General features: G+C 52.4%; 1 protein-coding gene across 5 annotated transcripts in view; it reads left to right on the top strand.

Annotated features, from left to right (window-relative positions):
• Nucleotides 1-23629, top strand: part of VGLL4 (vestigial like family member 4) — a 157538-nt gene extending 133909 nt beyond the window's left edge. For 4 of the 5 annotated variants that reach the window (XM_037139307.2, XM_037139310.2, XM_037139309.2 and 1 more), the window contains 3 exons: nucleotides 13462-13684; nucleotides 20292-20412; nucleotides 20836-23629. In XM_037139307.2, coding sequence (XP_036995202.2) covers nucleotides 13462-13684; nucleotides 20292-20412; nucleotides 20836-21107 — 616 coding nt within the window. In that variant the 3' untranslated portion in view covers nucleotides 21108-23629. Of the gene's footprint in view, nucleotides 1-1070; nucleotides 1133-13461; nucleotides 13685-20291; nucleotides 20413-20835 lie in introns of those variants that run through there. The other variant, XM_037139311.2, reaches the window with a different exon arrangement.
• The last annotated feature ends 308 nt before the right edge of the window (nucleotides 23630-23937 follow it).

Here is a 23937-nt window from a genome sequence, read left to right as displayed (position 1 = left end):
TTGACCAGGATTCTGTCAGGGCAGAATTTGGATGACAACTTTTGCATCATTTTTGGGTTGAAAATGTGTTTTTCCCCAGGACAGAAAGGCTGTCTCTTTCTAAAAGCAGAAGATAGTCTGCTTTTATCTTCTCTGTTACAGTTCAAATCTCTGGTTTATGAAGACTGTGACTGGTTGGTCGCAGTTTACTTCAGTAAACACCACTGTGCCTTGGTGGACATTTACTTTCCAAAAGCAGCTGAACTTAAGTACATGCAGGTTTTGTTGGAAAAACTCATGTGGGACAAAAAGAACTCAGGTAGCAGGCAGGTGGAACTTTAAACTGGACCGAAAATCTAACTGATGGCCTGCTGCTGGGGGCTCCTTGACGCCGGGACCGGTTAAGAGAGCTGCCGACTCGGCATTTTTTGCACCCACCTACAGCCCCCGAAACAAACCATGGGCTGCTGTGGTACCTCGCCTTCCCCATGCCCTCAGTCAGCATTTTTCTGCAGCCCAAGAGTCCAAACAGAAAAGAGCCTCTCATCCAGGGTTCTGCCTGTGGGAGGAAAGCAGAAGGAAGTCGCTTCCTACAAAACACTAGCGAGACTAGTTGTGGCTGCAGCCGAGGAAAAATGGGGATTTTTGACATTCCTTCTGCGAGGGGCCAGCTGCAAGGGTGCTGTGGAGTTGCATGCAGGGTGCTGCCAGAGCCAGCTCCCGTCTCCAGCCACCTTCCTCTCCTATATTTTGTTTAGCCTTATTTTAGAGTTTTATAAAAGGCTTATGTTATGGAATATAGAGAAACAAAGAAAGAGGAAATCACGTACTGTAATTCTGACAGCAGACCTCTTTTCTCACAAAATGGAACTGTAATGATGCATGTAACATTTTGGCAAGACACCCTCTGAAAATAAACCCTCCCAGGAGTTGCTAACCTATCCCAGGACCCATAGGAAACTTTTCCTGCAGCGTGGGGGCCGGCAGGTCCCTTACCTTGCAAGTCTCCTTTCGGTCGGGGACTTTTATTCTGACAGGCATTCCGCCTATCCAGTTTTGTGCTGGGACTGCTTGCCAAGTTTGTGAGGCCCAAGGCTTTCTTGTGGGAGGACGCTGGGCTGTCTTCATGCTCTTTGGCAATGATTAAAGTGAGGTTAGTACCAAAAACCCTTTCATTTTATCCCCTTATCCTTGCTTTTTCAAACCAGATGGCAACCCTGTATTTTCAGCTGTAATTAATTTAAACCGTGAGGCAGCAAGTGCTGGGAGAGGTAGAGTTGATTTTTCTCAGAAGGGACAGCAGTGATTTTCCCCTCTCATCCCTCACCCCTCACTGAACGGCACCTTGTCCCAATCACATCCATGCCATGTACAGTTTCTTCTGAGAGGGGACTGCAAGGAGAGCGAGGGCTGCTGGTGGGGCTGCAGCGCTGGCCACAGATCACACATGGGAGCTGGGAGGGCTCACGCACACGGGTAATTGTTTCCTTAATGGGTTGGAAGTAACCAGGTTTCAGGTGGTGGCTGACATGTTATTGCCAGGCTGGGCTATCACGTGACCCCCCTCTGGACAATGGTGCATAGTGTGAGGGGCTGCGGATTTGGGGAGGACAGGGTGCTGCTTCTTCCCACTGAGCTCAGCTGCCAGGACTGCCTCCAAAAGAGGGTATGTTTTAGGTTTAACATTTATTCTTAAAGAAAATTACAAGGGAAATAAAAGCTCTTGGCCACAATTGAAGTCTGGAGGTTTTGACCTCAGCTATGTGACCACTTCCCTCCGTGGAAATCTTACTTGAGTCCCTCGTCTGTGAGTTGTTTTAGTGCACAGGCCACTAGACATCAAGAGATCCTTCACGTTTAATACGAATTGAACGCTTTTGTTTGATCTCTTGGTACCTTGTGAAGTGGCTCCACAGAGCAGTCCCCCCTCCCACCCTTCTCGCCCCTCCTGGCTCTGAAATGAAGCTGAGGTTCAGATGGAGAGAGGCCGTGTCTCGGTGCCCTCACCTGCCTGCACAAACAGATAGGTGTGACGGGCGTGTGCTTCATCGTTTGAGAAACGCATTTCCTGGGCAGTACGGAGGAGTTGCACATTGAAGATCTGTTAACAATAATGTATGTGCAAAGCACTTTGTAAAACTGTACACTAATGTCATACAAATGGTAGTTATTACTGCGTATTATTAACATTAGCCATCCTCGGATGACTTGAAGTAATTTTTAAAGGCCCGTGGTGAGAAATGAGAACCGCAAATATGTAGCTTGTGAGTCCCCACAGTGCTCGCTCCCGATTGCAGCACCATCGACCATGTGCCTGTGTTTGCTGGATTCAGTGAGCTGGGTGACGGATGTTCTTTATTAACTTGCATGTCAAATGTTTACATTATTCACAAGCATTTCTCTCATGAACCACTTGGACTGTGTTTACTGAGACTTGTTGTGGGTGAGGCCCAGCCTTTTGGAAACCTTTTATTTTTCCTTAGTATAGAGGGACAGACATGTAGTGAAAATGCATCCCTTAGTTCCAACCTGCTTTACTACCAGTGACTTGTCAAAACTCATAAGGACAGAAAATTAAATGCAGAACTACCATATGATCCAGCAAGTCCATGTGTAGGTATAAACCCCAAAGAATTAAAAGCAGGGTTTGAAGAGAGACTTTATTAATTATTATAAAATAATAATTTTACAATGAATAATTATAGTAATTAGTAATTTAATATTAGCAGTGGTGACTTTTCAAGAATGTGTGGATACCTTTTTTTTGGTGACTAATCACTGTATATACTCAATGCTTAGACTCACAAACTTTTCAGTATAGCGATGATTTAATTCAGTAATTTAATTTTGTCCACCAATTTTCTTATTCCAGTCAGGGTAGGTGGGTAGTTATTGAAGGAAAACTGGCTTTCTAATTTTTGTTCAATGTTGAAAAAAATGTGCTGAATTTGAGGTGTTCCCCTAATATCAACAAGTCCACAAAATGATTTGGAGCTGGTTACCCACACCGTCAGGGCTGGACAGCTGGGCAGGCTGCTCACCGTCAGGCCTCAGATTGCCATCCTGGAGGGTGTGTCTGGGAGGGAGCCTGCAGGGGAGGAGGGGATTGCAACAAACCGTTGTTGGCGCAGGAAGGACATTCGATAGTTTGTCTCCGATATGCATGCACGTGTGATGCAGACTACATAGTAACTTATTCATATCTCTAGCCAACATGGGGTCACAAATATACTGAATTAAAAGGAAAAAAAACCCCAAGTAGGTGGGTTTTAGGTGGCATGCTTACTGTGTGGCAAGAGTGCGAAGTAACTGTTGGCATTCGGAAAGTGGGGTCTGGTTGAGTACAGGTCCTGGAACGATCCTGATTTCAAATGTTCTGTTCACTTCAGTGCTTACTAAGTAGACCTTATGCCCTGCTTCTCGGTTCAGAAATAAGCTTCCATAAGTTGAATGGAATTACCTCTTCTTGTGCGCTCTGTTCTTTAGATTACATCTGGAGCATTGCGTCCAGTTCTGGGCCCCACACTGAAAGGTGAATGCTAATTTGGAGACCATGTGGAGGTTGGAAGTAGGACGGGGGTCGGAATTAGGGTCATTTGGAGGGATTCTTGTTGGTTGAAGAGAGTTCTGGGCATGGCAGGACTGACATAGAAGCAGCTGTCTAGTAATTGGGAAAAGAAATAGATTCCATCGAACTTTTCCAGAGGGCTGACCTTTACCCCCAGGATCCTACTGGAAAACAGATTTCATTCATTAGGAGGAAGAACCTTCTGTGGAGGCTTTTCAGTGGTTGAGCGGGTGCCTAGAGAGGCAGGCCCGCATCCCTCCTTACTCACAGCCACCTCCCCAGGAAGCTCTTTTCTTGCAAGTAGGACAAAGCATCCAACCTTGACGTATTTATAATAATTTTCCAGCAGTTTGCTGCAAAATGTGGAGTAAAAGCTAACAATGAGCCTTCAAAAGAATTTGAATGGAGTTATGAAAGCTGGCTCAGAGCCAAAGCAGAAGAATGAGAGCAGGAATGGCGATTGGAGGACTTTCCAGACCATTACTTTCTGGAGGGTTTGCGGTGCCGGAGTCGTTCCTCAGGTCACCCCTGAGCCGCGTGCTGCTGCCCGGAGCCTCGTGAGTTCCTCCGTCTTACCAAAACCACTGGCGCTGGTTTGCTGTTGGTTGGTTCGTGCGCAAATTAGTTCTTGCGTGCCAGGCACTGTGGTGGACCCGGACTTATGGAAGCCCCTGGGCAACGCCCTGTGTGCAGAGTTTCTTTCCCTGGTTTGCTTCCCTCCAGGCCTGTCTGGAAGGAGCTGGTCTTCTCTCTGAGTCTCAGGTTGGTGGATGATTAAGAAAGAGAGTGATTCCATTTGGTGCCTTCCTGAGCATCTTGTCCCACACTCCACTTTCCTAGCACAAGGAAGCCTTTGCCAGTGGACCTTAGACTCAGACTGAGGGTTTGGGAGTGTGGGGGAGGGGGGTGCAGCAGGAAGAACTGAGCTTCTGGTAACCCCCAGCAAAGCCGTCCCTGTAAAGCCCCTCTGGACAGACTCATTGGGCACATCCCTTTCCTTCCCTCCTTTCTCTAGCCCTCACCGCCTTTCCGCAGTGGGACTCACAGGGTAGCCGGGCAGTGTCACCATGTTGCTCTGTCTGCTGCAGTGCAGGGAAGCAGGTCAACTCTGCTGGACTGTTGCCGCCTTAGGCCCCAAAGTTGTGTTGCATAATGTTTTCAATCCCTTCTCTGGTGCAAGGACTCTGTGAAATGCCAAAAAATATGGTGCTTGCATTTTTTCACATCATTCACTGCGAGAATTTTTTATGTCATTCACTGAGAGAATACATAATGACAAAAATGACTACAAATTTAGTAGCGGTGGGAATTTTAAATTAACTTCTGTGAGTCTCAGCAACATCTCCATTCATGTGAAAACTCTGAGCGGACGCATGTGGGACGTGTGGTCCGTTTGGTCTGTAGCACGTCCTGGGGGCCCAGCCCAGGTGGAGACCCACCCACTGCTTTGTGGCCACAGCCGCTAACACGGGGGGCGGGCGGAGTGCTTTACCAATCATGTTCTTGGGGACGACCTCTTTTCTCAAACTTTAGTTTTTCCTCTTGTCTCAGCTAATGATAGAACACATGTGCAGACAGTTGTCGTCAGAGAAAACCGGGACTTATTTACACAGAGTGGAGCAGTTCAGAAATGCGAGTCTCCCAGCAGTGTATCAGGGCTCTGCTCGGCCGGCTGACCTTCTGGGCGAGTCCGCGTCTCCATAGGCAGCAGGCCCAGGAGGCCCTCACTTTCCTCTGGATGCTGGGATCGCAGGTGGGAGAAGCTGGTGTGGGAGGCCCTGTCCTCTCAGAGCCTGTGTACCCCCTTCACGCATCATTCCAGCACACCTCGTTGCCTGGCTTTTTGGCCGGCTGTGAGGAGAAGGGAAAGATGAGGGTGCTCGCAGTGGCAGGCACACTTACTCAGGGAGTGGCCCCACGTCAGCCAGGAGAGGAAACTGGGTCACGTGAGGAGCCGACCCAAGGACACAAGCAGCTGAGTGACCCGAGGGGACTCAGCGCGGAGCAGACGGGCCTGTCTTGGAGGCCTCCTGCTTCACGTCTGAAAATAATGTTTATGATAAAGACTCTGAGTCACCAAGACGGGAAAGAATAAATTGTAGGATGTTTCAGACAGGTTGCTAACTAAAATAGTTTTAAAGTGTTTTAGCTCTGAGGCCCACATTTAGGCAGTTTTACCTAAGTGGCCACCCCGTGGCTCTCTGCTGTGTCAGGTGTCCCGGGTGCCCCTGGGTTCCTCATGCATATCTGCGTAGTCACTGTCCCCGAGGGGAAGGGACGTCCTCTTTCCCTGGAGCTCCTTCCAACCTCGTGGAGACAGGGGGCCGGAGTGGGGAGAGCACATGGGACAGAATGCTCCTCAGGGCCGACTGCTGCGGGGGCCCGAGGGAGGTCGGAGGGGACTTGACGGCTGTAGCAACACGGGCACCTGGGTGGTGCTGATCCAGTGTCGCTCACTGAAGACGGTTTGACCGGAAATCCTTGACTTAATGACAGAGTCCAAGTCAGTTACATTTCCTCTTACATTGTCCAGTATTGTTGACCTGCCCTGTGGCACTGCAGAAATGTGTTATTTCTGATACCCTCCCTCACAGGCACTTTCTGCAGAAGAGGATGGGCTGGCCCCATTGGAGTTCCCGCCCCACCGCCTGCCAGCCCAGGGGCTCCGGGCTGATTCTCAGCTCTGCTTCCTCTGTGTACCGTGGGGACGTTGGCCCAGCACTGAACGAGAGGGGTGGGCACTACTCACAGTCGGTCCATGGTCTCGGGGAGTTTGTCATCAACAGGCCCATTGATGCAGGAATGATGAAAAGAGCTGCCGGCTCATCCCTTCATCCACCCATCCCAAATGCTCCTGAGCCAAGAGGTTTTGGATGATAACTTGGCCGACAAGTGGCTTCCCTCTCATGTGTAGGGGAGTTTGGGGGTGTCCTTTCCTGGCTTCTGAGCTGCACTTGGAGGAGAATCCAGGGGGCAGCTGGCCCTCCCGCTCCTCCCTGGCAGGCCTGGCCCCAAGCACACACTGGCTTCCAACTCCTGGTGCCATTGCTCAGTGCTTATTAAATGTGCCCCATGAATCCAGGCATGCGTGACAGAGGTACCTGAGGGCCAGTGGATCTTGGGGACCTCTTCGAAAATGTCCAGAGGAAGCTCTAAAATGTTTTTATACTTGGAGGGCAGGATTACCACAAATAAAGAAGGAAAAACATGGGTATGGAAACTATCTGAGCATGTATAAAGCAATGGGGTAAAAAAAGAAAGGCACAGAAATTGTCTTAGTTTGCTGAGGCTGTCCTGACTAAGTGCCACGGTGGGGGTGGCTTAGGCGACAGAAGTCGCACAGTTCCGGGGGCGGCAGAGCCGGTTTCCTCTGAGGGCTGTGGGGGGGGCAAGTCCATCCCTGGCCTCTCTGCTCCCATGGCCTCAGGCGTTCCTTGGCTTAAAAGAGAGCTTTCTCTCTGTGTCTTCAAGTCCTTTCTCCTCTGTACATGCCTGTCACTGTGTCCAAATTTCTGCTTTTCCTAAGGACACCAGTCAGACTGGATGAGGGCCCACCCTAATGACTGTGGGGACTGTGTTTCCAAACGAGATCATTTGTGGGAAGGGGGTTTCGGGTTGGGACTTCAGCATCTTTGGGGGGACATAATTCAAAGAAGAAATCGGAAGGGCTAATAAACCTGTGAACAGATCCTTAGTCACACTGGTACCTCTAGATGGCTCTCCGAGTGACCCTCAGAGAGAGGGCTCCGGCACAGGCGCGCGAGCAAGGATGTGAATGCCATGCGGCTGGTCGCAGGGAGGAGGAGCCGGAGATTGTCCCGACAACGCCCGCGCTGGGGCGGGCAAGTATATTCCGGCGCGTTTGTACAAAGGGGTGGGGCGCAGCGGGAGGAGAAGGCGGATGAATTAGCTTCTGGGTCAGGCCATGGGTACAGTCCCAAGACCAGGTGAGAGACAGAAGTGTGGTTGTAAAATGGCACATCCAGTGTGGCACCGCGATGTGAGTGTAAAATGTGCTATGTATTATTTAACAATATATTCATATATAGGAAGAAAAACCCCAAATACCAGCCAGCAGCTGCCGCTGGGTGAGGCAGGGGCATGGCCTGGGGAGGGTGGGAAGAGGGGCTGCACCTGTGTCCGCCCGCACCTGGTCCCCCCCCCCCCCCGCCAGCATTTGGGGGGCAAAGGTCAATGCAGGAGCCATAGTGCGGTTTCATTTGTCGGCTCTGGGTGGTAGGTATACAGGTCTTTGTAGTTTTCTCAGCCTCTCTCAGGGAAAATGGAAGAGAAAGGCTTTGGAACCAGTCAAATATAAATGAGATTCTTTGTACTTCAGATAAATTATTCAGCGTCTTGGAGCTCCAGTTTATTCATCTATAGAATGGGGATGGGGATGTGTGTTTTGCAGCATCGTGTTGGACTTAACAAGGTGATGAGGACTATGGCCTGGTGTGCAGGGCAGTGAAGATGATCAAGGTGCGTGGTTCGCGCCCAGGCATCCCCGACTTTCGGTGCATTCTGGTTTTGGATACCATTTTCTAAGGGCGACATTGCGATGGTACATGCTTTTCTCCCTGGGACAAGTCACAAGTTACACGATTGAGCAAATGCGGTGTCGCTCCGTTCCGTGGAGTTGATTTTTGAAACCTGAGCTAGCGGAAAGGGGATGGCCCCCTTCGTTGGAGTTCACGGGGAGGGTGTTAGGTGGGGGGCAGCTGTGCCAGCAGTGAAATCAGCCCATTGCAGCGTCCTTCACACTCCCTGGAGCCTGTGCGGGGCTGTGACTGTTCCTGATTATTTGTGATGTTAAGTGATGACAGTTGTCGCGTGCAACACAGTATTTCCCTATATTTAAGGGAAAGGCCGTCTCCGTTCCTTTTCACTGCTGACCAGCAAGAGCTTGCTATTGAAGAGCCCCTCGGTTGCTCCAAGTCCCTGGGACGCCCTGGGCACTGGTGTTTCCCAACTTTCTCCTGCCCATGGCACACAACCTGCCATATGTTGCCCTGGGGGTGTCTCTGTGTCACCTCCCAGCACCTCCACCTACAAAAGTCATCTGTACTTGGGCCTTCCCTCTGAGTCATAGCGACCTGGTGGTGGTGCCCACAACCCCATGCGTCCTGTCTGAAACTGGTACCCAGGAGCGATGAGGCTGGACCAGGGTGTCTTTGCAGACAGAACCGCGCCCCTTCTCGCTCGACTGGGAAGACTGTCCTGCTCACAAGGAGGAAGAAGGGGGTGGTGCATGCATCCCTGTCAGTGCGTGGGGTTTGAACAAGTGAGGGGACATTTAGAAGTGGGGGGAGGAAAACAGACCTGGAGAAGGTAGTTAAAGGGAGAAAACATCTCACTGCCTCTGATGCCCAGTGTTTAAATGGTCCCTAAACTCTGCTTTTTCAGGAAAAGTGTTTCCTGCTGGGAACATCCTCTGAAACGCCTTGAATACCCTTTCGTTCACCACAGAGGCTGTTAATTGGACTCACGTATAGTATTATGTACTTTAACAATTCACTTATTCAACAAACAGTTGTTAATGCGACTGCTGTGTGCTCAGTCCTGTGCCCAGCACTGGGGAGGAGGCAGAGCTTGCAGGCTGGGCCCTCCGAGTGTTCTGTCCCTGGGGAGGCTGGCCGGAGCCCAGGGGACAGGTACGTGAAGCTGTACCTCTGATTAAGAGAGCAAGGCAGACACGGCTAACTGGGGGGGGTGCCTTGGGGGACTGGCACTTTCGTTCAGGTTCCCACTGTTACGTCTGTCCCTGCAGTTTGGGGGGGTCAGGGAGTGCCTCCTGGAAGCTTTAGAGGTGAGGCAGAGGGTTGTTGTAGGGGCCCGAGGTGAGCAGAGCCGAGGGCAGGGCTTGTCGGGTGACCTCCTCTCCCATCCCGATCGCAGGCGTTTATCTTCTCTACCTCGTCCTCTTCTGTAAACTCGGGGTCGTGCCACCTAACCAGCCCACATCGTAAACCTGAGGACTCTGTCAGTAATGGTCCTGGGGGTGCTTTTTACTTTTAGTTTAAAAAATTGTTATTTTTATTCGTGGTAGAGTATGCATGGCATTTTAGTCCCTTTTAGCCACAGTACGGTGGCATTAAGTATATTCTCTGAGGAAGCTTTTAAAAATTAAAGGCACTTTAACAACTTTGTCGTCATCGTTGTCAGGCTGTGAAGGTTCCCAGAGGGCAGACTTGTGTAGTAGTGGCACCAGGGGAGGGGGAGCTGAGTGCAGCGGGGACTGTCTCGGCCATCGCAGGCCCCTGCGCCCTGCCGGCCTCGCCACTGCTTCCGGGCCTTCAGCACACTCCTGCCAGGCGTGGTCTGGCATCTGGCAGGGCCACTGTCACCTCGGGGATGTTCTGTGCCTTCGGGAGCTGGGGCAGGGGAGATGCAGAGCTGGACCGGTCCTCGTTTCACTCACCTGAGCCGAGGGACCTGCTCTGAGACTGTGCCAGGCGCCTGCAGTGCTGGGTCCCTCAGGGTCCCAGAGTATTTCCTTGAAAGCACAAACTGAAATGCCTCACACCCACGTGCCCTCCCGTCATACAAATTCAGACTCACGTCAGTTCGGTTAATAGCCGTCCCTAGTTAATGGAGTTCAGTTAAGGCTTGAGCAGGTCGGTGCTGAAATACCTTCCCCGAGGGTTTGCTTTCCACTCAGAGCTTCTGGTGGGTGGGGCATCTCATCTTAACGAGGGCCCCGTGGGTGCCGTACCCGTTTTTTCGTGTGATGGATTCTTTCAGTTGCACTGCTCAGAATCTGGGTGATGCGTCTCCAGACACCGCAGGCATTTCTCCAGGAGGGTGGAGCGGGCGTCCGTTCCCGGGAACGCCTCGTCACGGGGGGCAGTAGCAGGTGTCTTCTTTCTCACTACCCTGCTGCCACTTCCTCTCCGAAGACGGTCGGCAGTGGCAAGGCCCTTCCCAGGATGGGTGTGGGGACGGCCCTCGGTGTCCGGGCAGGAAGCGTGGGTCTGGCCTGCCCACCGTGGGGGCGCTCGGCGCTTGGGGAAGCCGCGGAACCCGGGGGTATGATTCACTCAGGGTGGTGTGGAAAACAATGTCTGTCTTTAAGCTCCAGGAACTAGGAAAATGAGCTGGAAATGTGAGTAATGTATAATTTTACTAAAATTAACCAGTGACTTCTTCAGACGTTTTCTCTGTGTTTTTCGGCGTCTTCGCCTGCCCTGTGGTGCCCTGCGTCGTCATGTTTTTCACTGACTGCTTTTCTCGTTCGCCCCCAAGTCCCTTCTCCTCCTCCCCTGCACAGTGAGGGCGCAGAGCAGGTCCTCGGAGCACTGGTGGCAGGCGGGCACTGCCCCTCCAGCTCTGTGCCCTTGGCAGCCCACTGCCGTCTTTGAGCAGTCCCCTGGACCGGGGTCTCTGATCCAAGGGGCTCTGGTTGGCCTCCAGGGGCTCAGACGAGTGAGTGCAGGTGCCTCGGTTTGCTGGTGTTTGGGTGCCACGTGGGTGTCAGCGTGAGGGACTGGTGGGCTGTGTGTCTGTCCTGGTGGTGACTTTGGTGTTGGATGGGGACGGATGCTGCATGAGCTTTAGGCTGCTCCTCCTTGCTGGCCGGGGCAGGGTGGGAAGTGGTATGTGTGGGGGTCTTCATCCTTTGACGCTTTCCCGCCAGCTTCTCTGGCATATTCCACCTCGCCTGTACTCCAGGAGAAGGCAGGGCTGTGTCTTACTTTCTGTGACGATCACAAAATAGGGACTCAGTTAACCCTGGTTGAATACACTGGAGTCTGAATCGGACAGAGGGAATTCTGACGGGGAAGCCAGTGATCTGTTCCCTGGGTTTGCCTCATTCATTAAATGGCCTTCAGAAACCTCAGTTTTCGTAGGGAGCAGGGGAGAATATTAGGGAGGCAATTCACGTATCTCATCAAACATTAAAATTTTACTTTATCCAAACTTAGAAGAAATTTGTTAAAATTTCATTTTTCAGTTACAGTTGACATTCAGTATTAGTTTGTATCAGTTTCAGCTGCACAGCCTGGTGCGGGAGTGTCACATTTGACCGGGGGCACACATCAGCCTCACGGTTGCCTTCAAAGGGCCGAGTGTAATTTAGGACTGTGGAATGTAACTGCTCCCTAACCAGGGGCTGGGAGCCCGGCACTGCCGCTGGGTAGAAACAAGGTGCTGGGCCGGGATGAAACAGGGTGGAGCCACCTGTGCTCTAGTGGTTAGACAGGTATTTAATTTAGGAAGTGTGCACCTAGATAAAGAAATCATTGATGATGGTGTGGTGGGCTGTCTGTTTAAAGGTTGGCGTGGGGGGCACTTTGGGGTCCAGAGCAGGGCACAGAAGCTGCAGGTGTGGCTGGCTGTGCAGCTGTGTGGTGGGGGGGGAGCTGATGCACGGACAGTCAGAGGCATGGAGTCTTGTTTGAGGAACGGCAAGCAGACTGTCGTTGTAACTGCCGAGCGTGATGCCTGAGGGCACGAAACCCAGACAAAGATGGGAAAGGTGGTCAGGACCAGAGTGGGAAGGGCCAAGGATGCCATGAAGACAGTGCGGAGTTGCTGAAAATTGCTACTAAGGGCTTGATGAGTTTGGATCTGCTTTATAAAAAGATTGTGTTGAAATGAACACAGGTAAAGCAGGATATCTGAATAAGGTTTGGTGGATTGTCTCGATAGCCTGTTTTACAACATCTTGTAAACTATAGGGGCAACTGTGTGAAAAGGGTACATGTGAGTGTACAGTTTAAAAAGGTGGGCTTCTTGCTTGTGTGCGCGCTTGCTCTCTCTCACACGTGTATAAAATTGTTAAATCATCTCATTCAGCCAGTTGAGGTGGCAGCAGGATCTCCTGCTGCTTTCTCTGGGTTTCTCAGGCTTTTCTGCCATAAAATAGGTTGTCTGCTCGGGCAAGAGGATGACAACTTGAGAAGTCAGAGAATAATTTGCATTTCTTAAAGTCACTGAAATATCATTATCTACCACATTTTTAGTTCAAAGACTTGCTCACTCATTAATAGTTGCTCTGGCATCCGGAGAACATGGTGGGTTTAAGGGGCTGAGACGCGAGGCAGAAAGAACCCTGGAATAAATGAGAAGAGGGACGGAGCTGGGCCCATCCTGGAGTGGCGCTGTGGCCCTCTGTCAGCCCCGCCGTGCGTTACTGGGGCTGTGTCATCCTCTAGCAGGGGCGGTGCCATCCCATCCGTGTCCCACTGGTCACTGGCTGTGTGCTTGGCATACAGCTGAGGCCTCTGTGGCGCCAGCTTCTGGACTTTGCTAACAGACGACTTGCTGGTGTTCTCTGGCTTCACGAGCTGTGTGGAGGCTCTCTGCCCTCCAGACAGGCCTGTGTGTGCGCACTCCATGGCCAGAGCAAGCACCGCTGCTCTGAGTCTCGGTTTCATCATCTGGGAAGGGGGGGCAGAATGGCACCTCCTTCTTAGTGCTGCCCGTAAGGTCAAATGAGCTAATAATGCCCGTGGGGCAGGACCCAGCACTTAGAATCATTGTGGTCACTTTGGGTCATCATCATCATCTCCATCCTTATGGAGGGCAGATCCTTGTCAAACCAAGCTGGCCTCGAGCACCTAGTTTAGTTCTTTCAGCTCCGAGCAAGTGGAGTTGGTTGTAGAAGTGCTCAGATAGGCAGGTGCCCTGCACAGGCAGGCCGCTGAGCAGAGCCCGAGGAAGGCACTTCCTCCCGGCACAGCAGGGCTTTGCAGCCACCCCTGCCCAGGTTAATATCCTGGCTCAACTTACCGGTCAGTGAGCTATTTGGCCCAGACCTCATAAAACAGGGATGATGACGATGATGATATTTATCCACAGCAAGGTGAAGAATTAGATGAAATAATCTGTGTGAAGTGCTTGGGATATGGCCACGTCCTCTACGCTTTTCGCAAGATACAGACATTCCCATCTGAGTGACTCCGCTTTTTCAGGAACAAGACTGCCAACGGAGACTGCCGGAAAGACCCCCGGGAGCGGAGCCGCAGCCCCATTGAGCGGGCTGTGGCCCCCACCATGAGCCTGCATGGGAACCACCTGTACACGTCCCTCCCCAGCCTCAGCATGGAGCAGCCCCTCGCACTGACCAAGAACAGCATGGACGCCGGCAGGCCGACAGGCATCTCGCCCACACTGACCCCGGTGGAGCGGCAGCAGGTACGTCTGTCCGGTAGGGCTTGGGCTGCTGGCCAGTAGTGGGTGTGGGGCACCGAGCAGCGGCCATGAGCGTAGCTGGTAAGAGATGGCGGGTAAGTCCATCCTCAGCCTGGGCTCTGGGCTCAGGGCGAGGGAGCCGCAGCAGTGACAGCAGCAAGGGTCCTTGTGCTGAATGTGACCTCACATCCTAATGCCTAATCCGCCAGGTCTCTTCTCCTCGAACTCACTGCCATGGACAAGGTATTTACCATCTTTGGGGATTAGTTTCTTTGCTAAAGGGTTGGTCTAGATTGCGTGCTTTCAGCTGTTTTCCTCGCTTGTTTATGGTTTTATTAGGATCAGTGTAACGACCCTAATGGCAGCCATACACTTGCCTGCTGTGATGTCCCACAGGCGAAGTTAAACATCAGGTTGCTTTGCTTTGGGGATGAAATCCCCTGAAGTCAGTCAGTGGTCACAATGGTTATTAGCTCGTGCTGGTCAGAAACCTGTGATTGGCAGATAGGGATGTTTTTCATTCAAGGAAAATAAGAAAATTATTTTAAAAATACAGTTGGGTAGGAGAAAAGTCTTGGAAATGGGGTTCCTGAGGAAATATACAAAGAGGAGACATTAGCATTGAGGTTCGGAATCACTGCATGAGCCCATGGCTCTTCTCTCTGAACTTGTGCAGTCTGTGACCTCACAGGTCCTCAGTCAGCGTTTGCTTAAGGCTGACGGACAGCGAGCAGAGGATGTGCTGTGCGCAGCCGGAGGCCTGGCCTCGGCTTCCAGGCTTGCTGATGCATCCCACCAAGTGCCCACCAGTGAGGCCACCTCACTGCCCAGGGCTGGGCTTCTGGCGGCTTCTCTGCCTGGGCCAGCCGCACCCCAGCCTGCCAGTACTGCCTGGCATGTTTCTAGTCTGCTTAGTAATGACTGCTGGTGGGCAGACCCGGGCGTTGGCAGAGGTTGTACAGATGTCTGTGATTCTTAGTATGGCTGACAGGCAGTTGCACCTCACATCTTGGAGCCCAACATCGTGGTCCTGTGTGTTTCATTCATTCATTCAACAAAAGTCATAGACCCCTCCCTGTATGTTGAAGGGAATATGCCAGAAGCCAATGAAGCAAGACATGGCACTCACTGTCTGTAGGAGAGAGGTAATCAAATAATTAACCATGGTATTTTAACTATTAGTGTAGCCATTAACAGCCACTTACTCTGATAAGAACAGGGGGCCGAGGTATCCCTGCCCTTCACTTATTGAACATTACTAGGACCATGCCCTGGGCTCTCTGCAAAGCTCTGGGGGTGCGGAAAGATGTGTGCGGGACACCTTCTTGCCCAGAAGGAGCTCACGGCCCAATAAGGGAAAAGTGTGTGAGGAGAGGACTGCTCTCTAGGGTGACAGGCGCCACAGTAGAGGTGATTTAAGCATAAAAGGAATTTGTTTCTAGGATCCAGGGAATGTTGCCCTCTGGCTACTGCCACTGCTGGCGAGAGCTCCCTGGGGAGGAGGGCGGTGGGAGCCCACGGTGGCCAGGGGAGGAAGCTCCCGTGCCTCCTGGAGAACAGGGTGGCCCTTGGTGGGCCCTGCTTGCTCTTCGGCTTCTGAGGCGGCATTTGGGGCTATTGCGGTTCGTTTTCAGTCAGTTGCTTTGTGGAAGGTGTACTCCTAGATAGTGACCTGGCTCCCTTTACCCTGGTCTCGCCAACCCTGCCCTAACATGCGCCTACTCCAGCAGAGGTGCCCTTCTCCCTCCACAGGATGTGCAGTGGGCTGGGGTTTTCTAAGAGTGAGGAAACCTTGAACTCTCACCTGTGTCCTTATGGGATTCCTGGCAAGTGGCTGCTGAACAAACCAACAGCTTTCCTGGGATGGGCACAGTGGCTCTGGCTTCCCCATTATGGTGGCTACTGACCTAAGCTTTAATTTAAGGTTGGGGTTAGTGGTAAAGAGATTATTGGCCTGTTCTCTTGTTACTGGACCAGGGCCTGGTCCTGAGTGGGTCTGCCTAGGGCCCACTGTAGCATGTGGGTTCTTGACCTCGTGCAGGAAAGATTGCACAGCACGAGTCCAGGTGACTGTGGGGATGCATTCGTTACAAAGCTGGGGGCAGGGAAACAAGGAAGGATTTACCATAGAAGAAGCAACAGGAGAGCCTGTGGGCTGCCTTGGCTCACTGGGAAGTCAGAGAAGAGGGGCCTTAGGGACAGGTTCAGGGGATTGGCCTGGGACAAGCTGCCAGCTGCCCACTGCCTTAGAATTTAGGAGACTCGTGCCTGTGGGGAAAGCAGTGGGGGAAGAAGAAGGAAAAGGAAAATGGTGCTGGCTGCTCCCAGAGAGAAAGAGAGCGCCCACTGGGTCTTTCGTCTTGCAGCCTTTCTCTCTCTCGCAGGCAGGAATCTTAGGGGAGGTCTCCAGAGGGTGCTCCAGGTGAGCCCTCTCAGGGTCGTGGTCTCCTGATTGGTCAGCACCAGGGCGGGGTGTTGTCAGTCACAGCGGCTGGTCCTGGTGTCACCCACCTACCTGGTTTTGCCGCTTTCCTGGGCCTGGAGCTGAAATATAACTGAGGCCTGGGTGTCATTTCCAGGGAGGAAAGGTTACCCTGGGAGGGAGGTCCTTGTTTTTTCCTGGTTTTTCCCTCTGCCGCTCCATGAACTGGGACTTTCTGCCCTGGTGACCCCCTGCACCTGGCTGTAAATTGCGCAGCTAGTCTGTTCCACTTGCCAAGGAATTTTCCTAGCTTCTTACTAACCTGTCTCACTTTCACCTTGACTGCTGGTCAACACGGGTTTCATTTACATAGTAACTAACTGTTCATTGAGCTCCGTGTCAGCGTGGCGTGGCCTGGACAGCCCACTACAGCCTGAGCGTTACATGGACATTTACTGCGTTCTGTGCCGGGTGCCGTGCCGAGGACACAGATGAGTGACACAGTACAGTGCCTATTCAGCAGTGGCTCAGAGACAGCCACTCACTTCCGGGAGTTCTGTTTCATTTGTGAGCGGGCAGGATGGCTGTTGGGGGAAGTGTGCCTGCCACCTGCAGCTGGGAGCAAGGGAAACGGTGGGGAGGGGGCTTCCTGGCGCAGCAGCAGAGCGCCGTGCGGCCGGTGGGCGGGGCCGGTGGTGCAGGGAAGCCTTCCTTCGTGTGCTGGAAAATGTGACTCAACGCTGGGAACTGGGACTGGAAAGTTCCCAGAGGCACGTCTGGGGAGGCTGCAGAAAGTGCCACCCCACTTTATGTTTTAGCAATGGCAGCTCTGAGGACATGGAGTGTTCCAAAGGAAGGCACAAAAGATACCAGGAGGGTGGCCTCAAGGGCAGCAGCAAACAAGGAGAGATGGGATAAGATTAAATAGTAAAACCCAAGGTGCAGTGAACATTGGACTGTTCTCATAGTGACGCTCTTCCCCAAGGGCAGCCAGAGCAGGTGGGGCCAGGTGTGAAGGGAGCTAAGTGACAGATTCTCGCCCTGGCCCTGCTGCTCATTTCCTGCGTGACCTCCAGCAGCTGACCTGATTCTGGCCTTCTTTTCCCTCATTTGGGAGAAGGGCGTTGGGCCATGTGGGCTCACAAGCACCGCCATCTGGAGCACAAGGCCCGCTTCAGGTGGGTACATGGCACCAAGGCCCAGCGTGCCCTCAGCCAGAGTTCGGGTGAGGTGCTCGGAAGAGGAGGGTGTTCGGTGTGTCCCCGAAGAGCTCAGCCGGCTGCTCTGCAGCCTGGGCTTGGGGGTGGGGAGGAGCGGGTGCCCAGGCAGCAGCCGTCTGCGCGTCTGCGGGAGTGTGCTTTGGCGTCCCACAGGTGCTGAGGTACCAGGGGTGCTGTTGGAATCTCTCACTGCATCCCCACGTTGACGGGTCGTTCTGCCCTGCCAGGCCCCCAGGTAGGACGAGCCACACTCTCTCCTGGAGTGGCCTTTCCCGCCTTTGGACAGCACTGACATACAGGCTGGATGTCAACTTTATTCTTCAGTCTGAGTTCCCATGAACCCAGTCTGTGACACTTTGCCTTTCTTCATCTTCCAAAACCCTTCCCCCAAACACATCCCCACTTTCCGATATTTGAGTTGGTCAGGACTCTGGTTGCAAGGAACAGCAACCAGTCTGAGTTGCATTAAGGGCAAAAGGAAGGGAGTTTTATTGGGAGGGTCATGGGTACAGCAGGGCTGAGGGAGGAAGGAAGGGCCGGCCCTCGCCTGGGAGAGCAGCAGAGGACACGGGACTCTCCTCGCCGGGCTTGTGCCTGTGCAGCTCTCTGCTTTGAGATGCACGTGGCCAGCCCAGTGTGGCTGTCCCACTGTGCTGCTGCCCCACAGCTGCTGAGATCAACTTGAATCTCTTATGAGTCAGGCACCCAGCCTGGGTCAGATTTCCAGCCTGCACAAGGGTCAGGGTCGCTGGTGAACATGGCGGCCTTAGCCCCACCTTGTGGGTGCAGGGCATGTTCCCAAGAAAGGGGAGGGGAGGCTATCATGGGCTCAGGGACCCTTCGAGAGGTGGGTTCCAAGCTGTAGGCTGTCCTGCAGGTGCAGTCTGACAGCACCTGATGCGCAAGGCTCCTGTGTGTGACCAGGGGCCAAGCTGCCACACCCTTGTCCCAGGAGATGGGTCCTCCTGCCCGCGGTCAGGTACCAGTGTTCCTGTTTCAAACACAAAGGACGCTTGGCATGCCGCAGGTCCTTGCAGGTCTGCCTGGCCTCGAAGCCACATTCTCACCTCAGCCGTTTCCGTCCACTTTTGTCTGTGGTGGCCCATCTCCGTTGCTGGTGAGTTGCGCTGTTAATAGCTTTCTTCTTTCTTTCATATGCTGCTCCTAAGCCACATTTTGCCCTGTCTTGGGTGTGTGTGATTTCTTTTTAGACCCAAGCCCAGGCCCTTAAGGTTTAAAAAATTTTTTAAGGTTTTACTTATTTTCAGAGAGAAGGGGAAGGGAACAAGAGGAGGAAAGAAACATTGTTCAGTTGTCTCTTGTACACACCCCTTACCAGGAACTGAACCAGCATTCGGTTTGCAGGCTGGTGCTCAGTCTGCTGAGCCACACCAGTGAGGGCCAGGCCCTTAAATTTAATCCCAGTTCCGACTAGAGTCATATCTTTATCACAGAACATGTTTTTGTCTTTTTTTTGCAAGGAAGGTTTGTTGATTGAAAAGGCCTAGCTTCAGAAGATTGGGAGAATTCTCACATGCATCTTGAGAACAAAAACTTTAGGTGTCATACGTCAAGGGAAGGGCAGATGGGTGAGTTGAAGACTTGGGGAGTCGGGGGCTGTAGATAGCTAGGCACAGAAAAGGAAAGGGGTCCCAGGAAAAAGCCTGGAACTTCTAAATCCCTTTGTTCCTGGAAGACCCCTGCTGGTCTAAGTCTGATTCTGGGTCCTTTGTGCCTCCTTCCCAATCTTATCGTTCACTTCCCATCACAGGAAGGTCTGATGTGAAGCCTTTTGCACGTCTGTACTGGCCATTGATGGACTCTTTAAAAGCAGGGGTATTGAACTCATTTTCACAGTGGGTGGGGGAGGCACGTCAGCCTCAAGGTTGCCTTCAAAGTGCCGAATGTCATTTTACGATGTACAAATGTAACTGCTCCTTAACTAGGGGCAAGGAGCTCAGTGCTGCTGCCGGTAGAAACCAGGTGCTTTGTGTTTGCCGCTTGTGCTTTAAAGGAAAGCCTGGTGGGGCAAGCCTGATTCCCCTCTGTTGACACTGCTCTGGGCATTGGGCCCTTTAACCAGTTCCTCACTTGTCTAGGAACTCAGCAAACATCCTTGTCCTCAGGGCTAGCAGAAGATGCCTTTCCTGTCTGGACCCTGAGGACACTCAGTTTGATTCACATCTTTTCTGCCCCGGGCGCTGTGCCAAGGTGTGGCGATCCAGAAACTTGCCCTGGTCCCTGTGCTGAAGTGTGCGGGGTCTAGAGGAGGAGGCAGGAGCTGGTGCCTTATGGGCACCCCTGGAAAGGCTGCTTTCCTTGCTGAATTGGGGTGGGGCGGGGGGGGTCACAGAGATGGTGTTCAAACAGGGCTTTGAAGGAGAGTGGAGTTTGCCAGGCAAACAGCGTGGTGGTGATGGGGAAGGGGAGCATCGGCAGAGCAGCCTGGGCAAGGGGCGGCATGCGTGCGATTCACAGACTCAGATGTACGAGTGTGTCGTGCATTCTCTCCATCGTTTGTGTGGTCATAATAAAAACCAACGTAAGCTGGCTCTGGGCTGAGCAGAAACCAGTGAGAGTGCCTCTGGGGTACAGACTGAGGACACAGGACTGCTGCTCCGTGGTGGAGGCTCCCTCGCCTTGGACTCCAGTTTTAGGCAGCTGCAGGTGGATTGGACTTCAACTTGCTTTCAGTCCAGAGGGGCTTTAGGACGAGCTCACAGCAGAGTGAGGGGGGTGCTGGGGAGAGGGCCCTGCGTGCAGGAGCCAGGCTCCAACAACAGGGGATTCGGGTGCCAAGATGGTGGGTGACACCTGGCTCTCCAGGCAGGACGAGTGTGCAGCTGTGGTGTGGGAGGGGTGCCCCTGCCTCAGTGTGGCAGGTGTCTGAGGACCAGGGTCCCTGGCTGGGGAAGCCAAATGCTGTCTTCCCGAGCCCAAGCCTGACCCCAGTCTCTCGTCTCCCTAGAACCGGCCTTCAGTGATCACCTGCGCCTCTGCCAGCGCCCGCAACTGCAACCTCTCCCACTGCCCCATCGCGCACAGTGGCTGCGTGGCAGGCCCGGCCAGCTACCGGAGGGCCCCAAGCTGTAAGTGTCCTGGGGGTGGGGGTGGCCAGGTGGGCCCGGGCTTCCTCAGTCCACACAACTTCTAGTGGAGTTTGCTTCTTTCCATCATAGGCTGTCGATGGGAACCTCTAGCTCCCCGGATCCTATTTCTAATTGAGACTGAAAAAGTGGGAGTTTTGGAGTGCATGTGCCCTTAGCATTGTGCCTGGCTTGGGCGGGAAAGGGAGAAGGCACACACTGGCCCTGACCTTCGGGGTCTTTCTTTAGTTGGGGTAAAAATAGGCTCTGCCATACTGAACACCACGTGCTCCCTGAGCTCGTAGCTAGCCCAGGAGGGCAGGCATGTCGCCAGGTCACAGGTTCAGAGACGTGCCCAGCGAAGCTGGTGGAGATGGGCCCTCTATCCTCAGACCCAGCCTTGACCACTGTCCTGCTCCCCCACAGCCACCACCACCTGTGACCCTGTGGTAGAGGAGCATTTCCGCAGGAGCTTGGGCAAGAACTACAAGGAGCCTGAGCCGGCACCCAACTCGGTGTCCATCACGGGCTCCGTGGACGACCACTTCGCCAAAGCCCTGGGAGACACGTGGCTGCAGATCAAGGCAGCCAAGGACGGCGCGGCCAGCAGCCCAGAGTCGGCTTCACGCAGGGGCCAGTCCGCTAGCCCCTCTGCCCACATGGTCAGCCACAGTCACTCCCCGTCTGTGGTCTCCTGAAGGGACTACTGTTCCCGAGCAAGATGTCAATCTGCATGGTTTGCCTGAGCTTTGAACAGTCAGTGCTTAAAAAAAAAAACAAAAAAAATTTCATGGGAGCGGGGGTGGGGGGATGGGAAGGGGTGGTTTGTTTGCAAAAACCGTGTCAGTGGGGTTTTTGTTCTGTTTTTGTGCTTGCTTGGTATGCGTACGCCAGGGCCCTCGAACACCACAGCATGTGGAACACCTGTCTCGCGTGGCACCCTGACTTCCTGCCTCAGTTACCAAAGAAACCTCTGACGCAGGGCCTGCTGCCCCACAGGGCTGGGACTCCATGGCGCGCACTTTCTCAGTCACAAGCCATGACATAGGTGACCCAGCTGCTTTGTGCTTTTTCATTTGCTTCTTGAGACTGGGGCGTATGTGGCTTAGCTCCTGTGGCTTGTTCAGTCCAGCCCGCATGTGTGCTCGTGTGTGCGTCTACTTGAAGAGAACAGAGGACTGTTGTGTCTGATTTGCACTATTGGAGGAGGACTAGAGTTGCCTGCTTGACAACTTTATGAGAGATGCTAATACTCTGAGGGCAAACTGCTGAAAAGCAAAGGGTTTAAGGATGACATTTCTGGCCATTTGTGTGTTTTTGTTGTATTTTAAATTTAGACAAAACAGCTTTGGAAGGGGAAGTCTCATACAGGTTATAGGTCTTTCTCTCTAGATTTCAGGTGCTTGCAACTGGACTGCAGACTCCACCAATCACGGGCATTTTACTTTTCTGAACACTGCAGTTTGTTAGACTAGAGCTGAGGTTGGAGGTTCCGTAGTGCTGTAAACGTGATGCATGTTTTAAGGGAGAAAAATAGCTGGTTTCTATTAATTGTATAGACAGTAAACACAAACCTTAATACTTACTAGCTTCTGTTCAGAATTAGTCTATTTTTGTCAGTTACGGTCCTAGATATACTTACTGCTGGTACAGTTGTACTCTAAGATTTGTATTTGATATTCATGTTGCTCCCAAGTAGTGTGGGGGCCGGGCAGGCCCTGACGAAGGGTGTCAAGTCGTTCGTCGGTCAGCCGTGGTGTAGGATGCTGGAATTTTTGCTGCAGGCTGACCGCATCATTTATTCTTTGCACCCCTGTCTGCTTGTTACTAGGTCCCAGGGGAGTTGGGATTTGTGTTCACCCACTGCCCTCCACGCAGAAACTCTCCCTCTAACTCTCTTGGCTAAACAGCAGGTTACTGACAATCTGTGATGTGCTATTTTGTGTGCTTCCTTGTACGCTGGGGCCAAGGCGGTATACATTCCTCTGACTTTATATGGTTATTACTGCATTTATTATCGTTTGCCATAGTAATAGCTACTAACTAGAACTTAGGTGAAGAAGAAAGCACGACAGACACAGCTGTGGATGTTCAGCAGCTGTTGCTCTTTTCGGTAAACGCACGTGTCTTCCCCCTGCCCCTCCACCGGGCTGTGTTCCAGCCTCGCTCACCACAGGGCCTGTCGTCGCCTGGCCAGGTGACGCTGCTGTGACCCCTTCACCCACAAGGAATTGGGGACCCATGGGAGCCCTCAAGGCTGGTTTTCCGTATGAGAAAAATACAGGTTAGTTGGTTCATTTTGAAAATTGGCACCTGGTGAAACGGTCGGAGGATTGGCTCTTGGCTGTGGTCACAGGGTGGCCGCGGGTCTTTGCAAACGGGAAGGAACAGCCCTGTCCTCTCGCCCCTGCACACATTTCACTCCCACTTAACTGGGCTTCCAGGCTTTCGCGTTCAGGCCCCTGTATTTTCTGTAGGAAAAATCGTTGAGAACACTTTTTTTATATAGGTAACTTTAAGACCATCATTACGCTGTGCGTAAAGAATGTACAGAGAAATTTGTAGGTATTTTTTGAAGAACAATTAATTTGTTAATGATATGTAGCTATTTAATTTTTCCCGTTCCTATTGTAATCATTCATATTTTTTTTTGTTTGGAAAAAAAAGTTGATCTTTTTTTTGTCGTAGATTTGTCTGTAAAAGTGCAGGAACACAGTTATTCTATGAGAACACTGCATCTGCCTTAATAGCCACTAGTTTGTTATTGCTACAGGCTACTGAGCGTTGCCACAGGAAACCACCCCACTGCCGGCGGGCTCTGTGAAGAACGGCTCCTCAGATGGCTCTGTCAGTGACGTGGGCACGGCTTCGGGAGGGGACAGTGGTGCTGACGCCCAGGTCCCCGGTGCACTGGCCTATCTGGGATAGGCAGTACCCTGCAGGGGGCCTCGGGCAGACGGGGAGCAGGAACCAAACATTTCACTGGGCCAGGACACACTCCCCGGCCTCGGGAGTAGCACAAGTGCGTTCTTCACAGAGCCACGCCGTCTGCAGTGTGTTCAGACAGTTCTCTCCATGTTTGTAAATCTGTAATATACCATTCTCTGTGGCCTGTTTTTCCTGGAAGAAGAAGAAGAAAAAAAAGGTTTGGCAGGCCATCTTTTTTTTTTGTACTTAAAAGTAGCCTTAAGAACAATAATAAAGTGCTCTTAAACCATGAGCTGTGCGTGTGGCCTTGGGTCCCGGAGTGACAGCACCAGGGCTTTTGCTGGGAAGAGCAACGGGGCAGAGAAAAGGACTTAGCAGCCCTGTGCCTGTCTACACCCTGGATGACTGGAAAACGAATTTTAACTCGGTGAGAAGCATCCTTTAAAACCTAACCTACAGAAATGCTGGTCTAGTTTCGACTCTGGTTCCAAGCCAGAGACTATGGGCAATACCACAAGGGCAAAAAGCATGGGAAAGGCCCCTCCTCTCGCTCAGGCTTCCACACCCACCTCTGTGGGTGTCACAGGTGTGCGGACTGAG

This window comes from Artibeus jamaicensis, unplaced genomic scaffold, assembly GCF_021234435.1.
Source record: "Artibeus jamaicensis isolate MK-2021 breed Jamaican fruit bat unplaced genomic scaffold, CSHL_Jam_final contig_519, whole genome shotgun sequence".
Classification (NCBI taxonomy): Eukaryota; Metazoa; Chordata; class Mammalia; order Chiroptera; family Phyllostomidae; genus Artibeus; species Artibeus jamaicensis.
The sequence above is the reverse complement of the archived record's forward strand: the minus strand, read 5'-3'. Positions and strand labels throughout refer to the sequence as shown.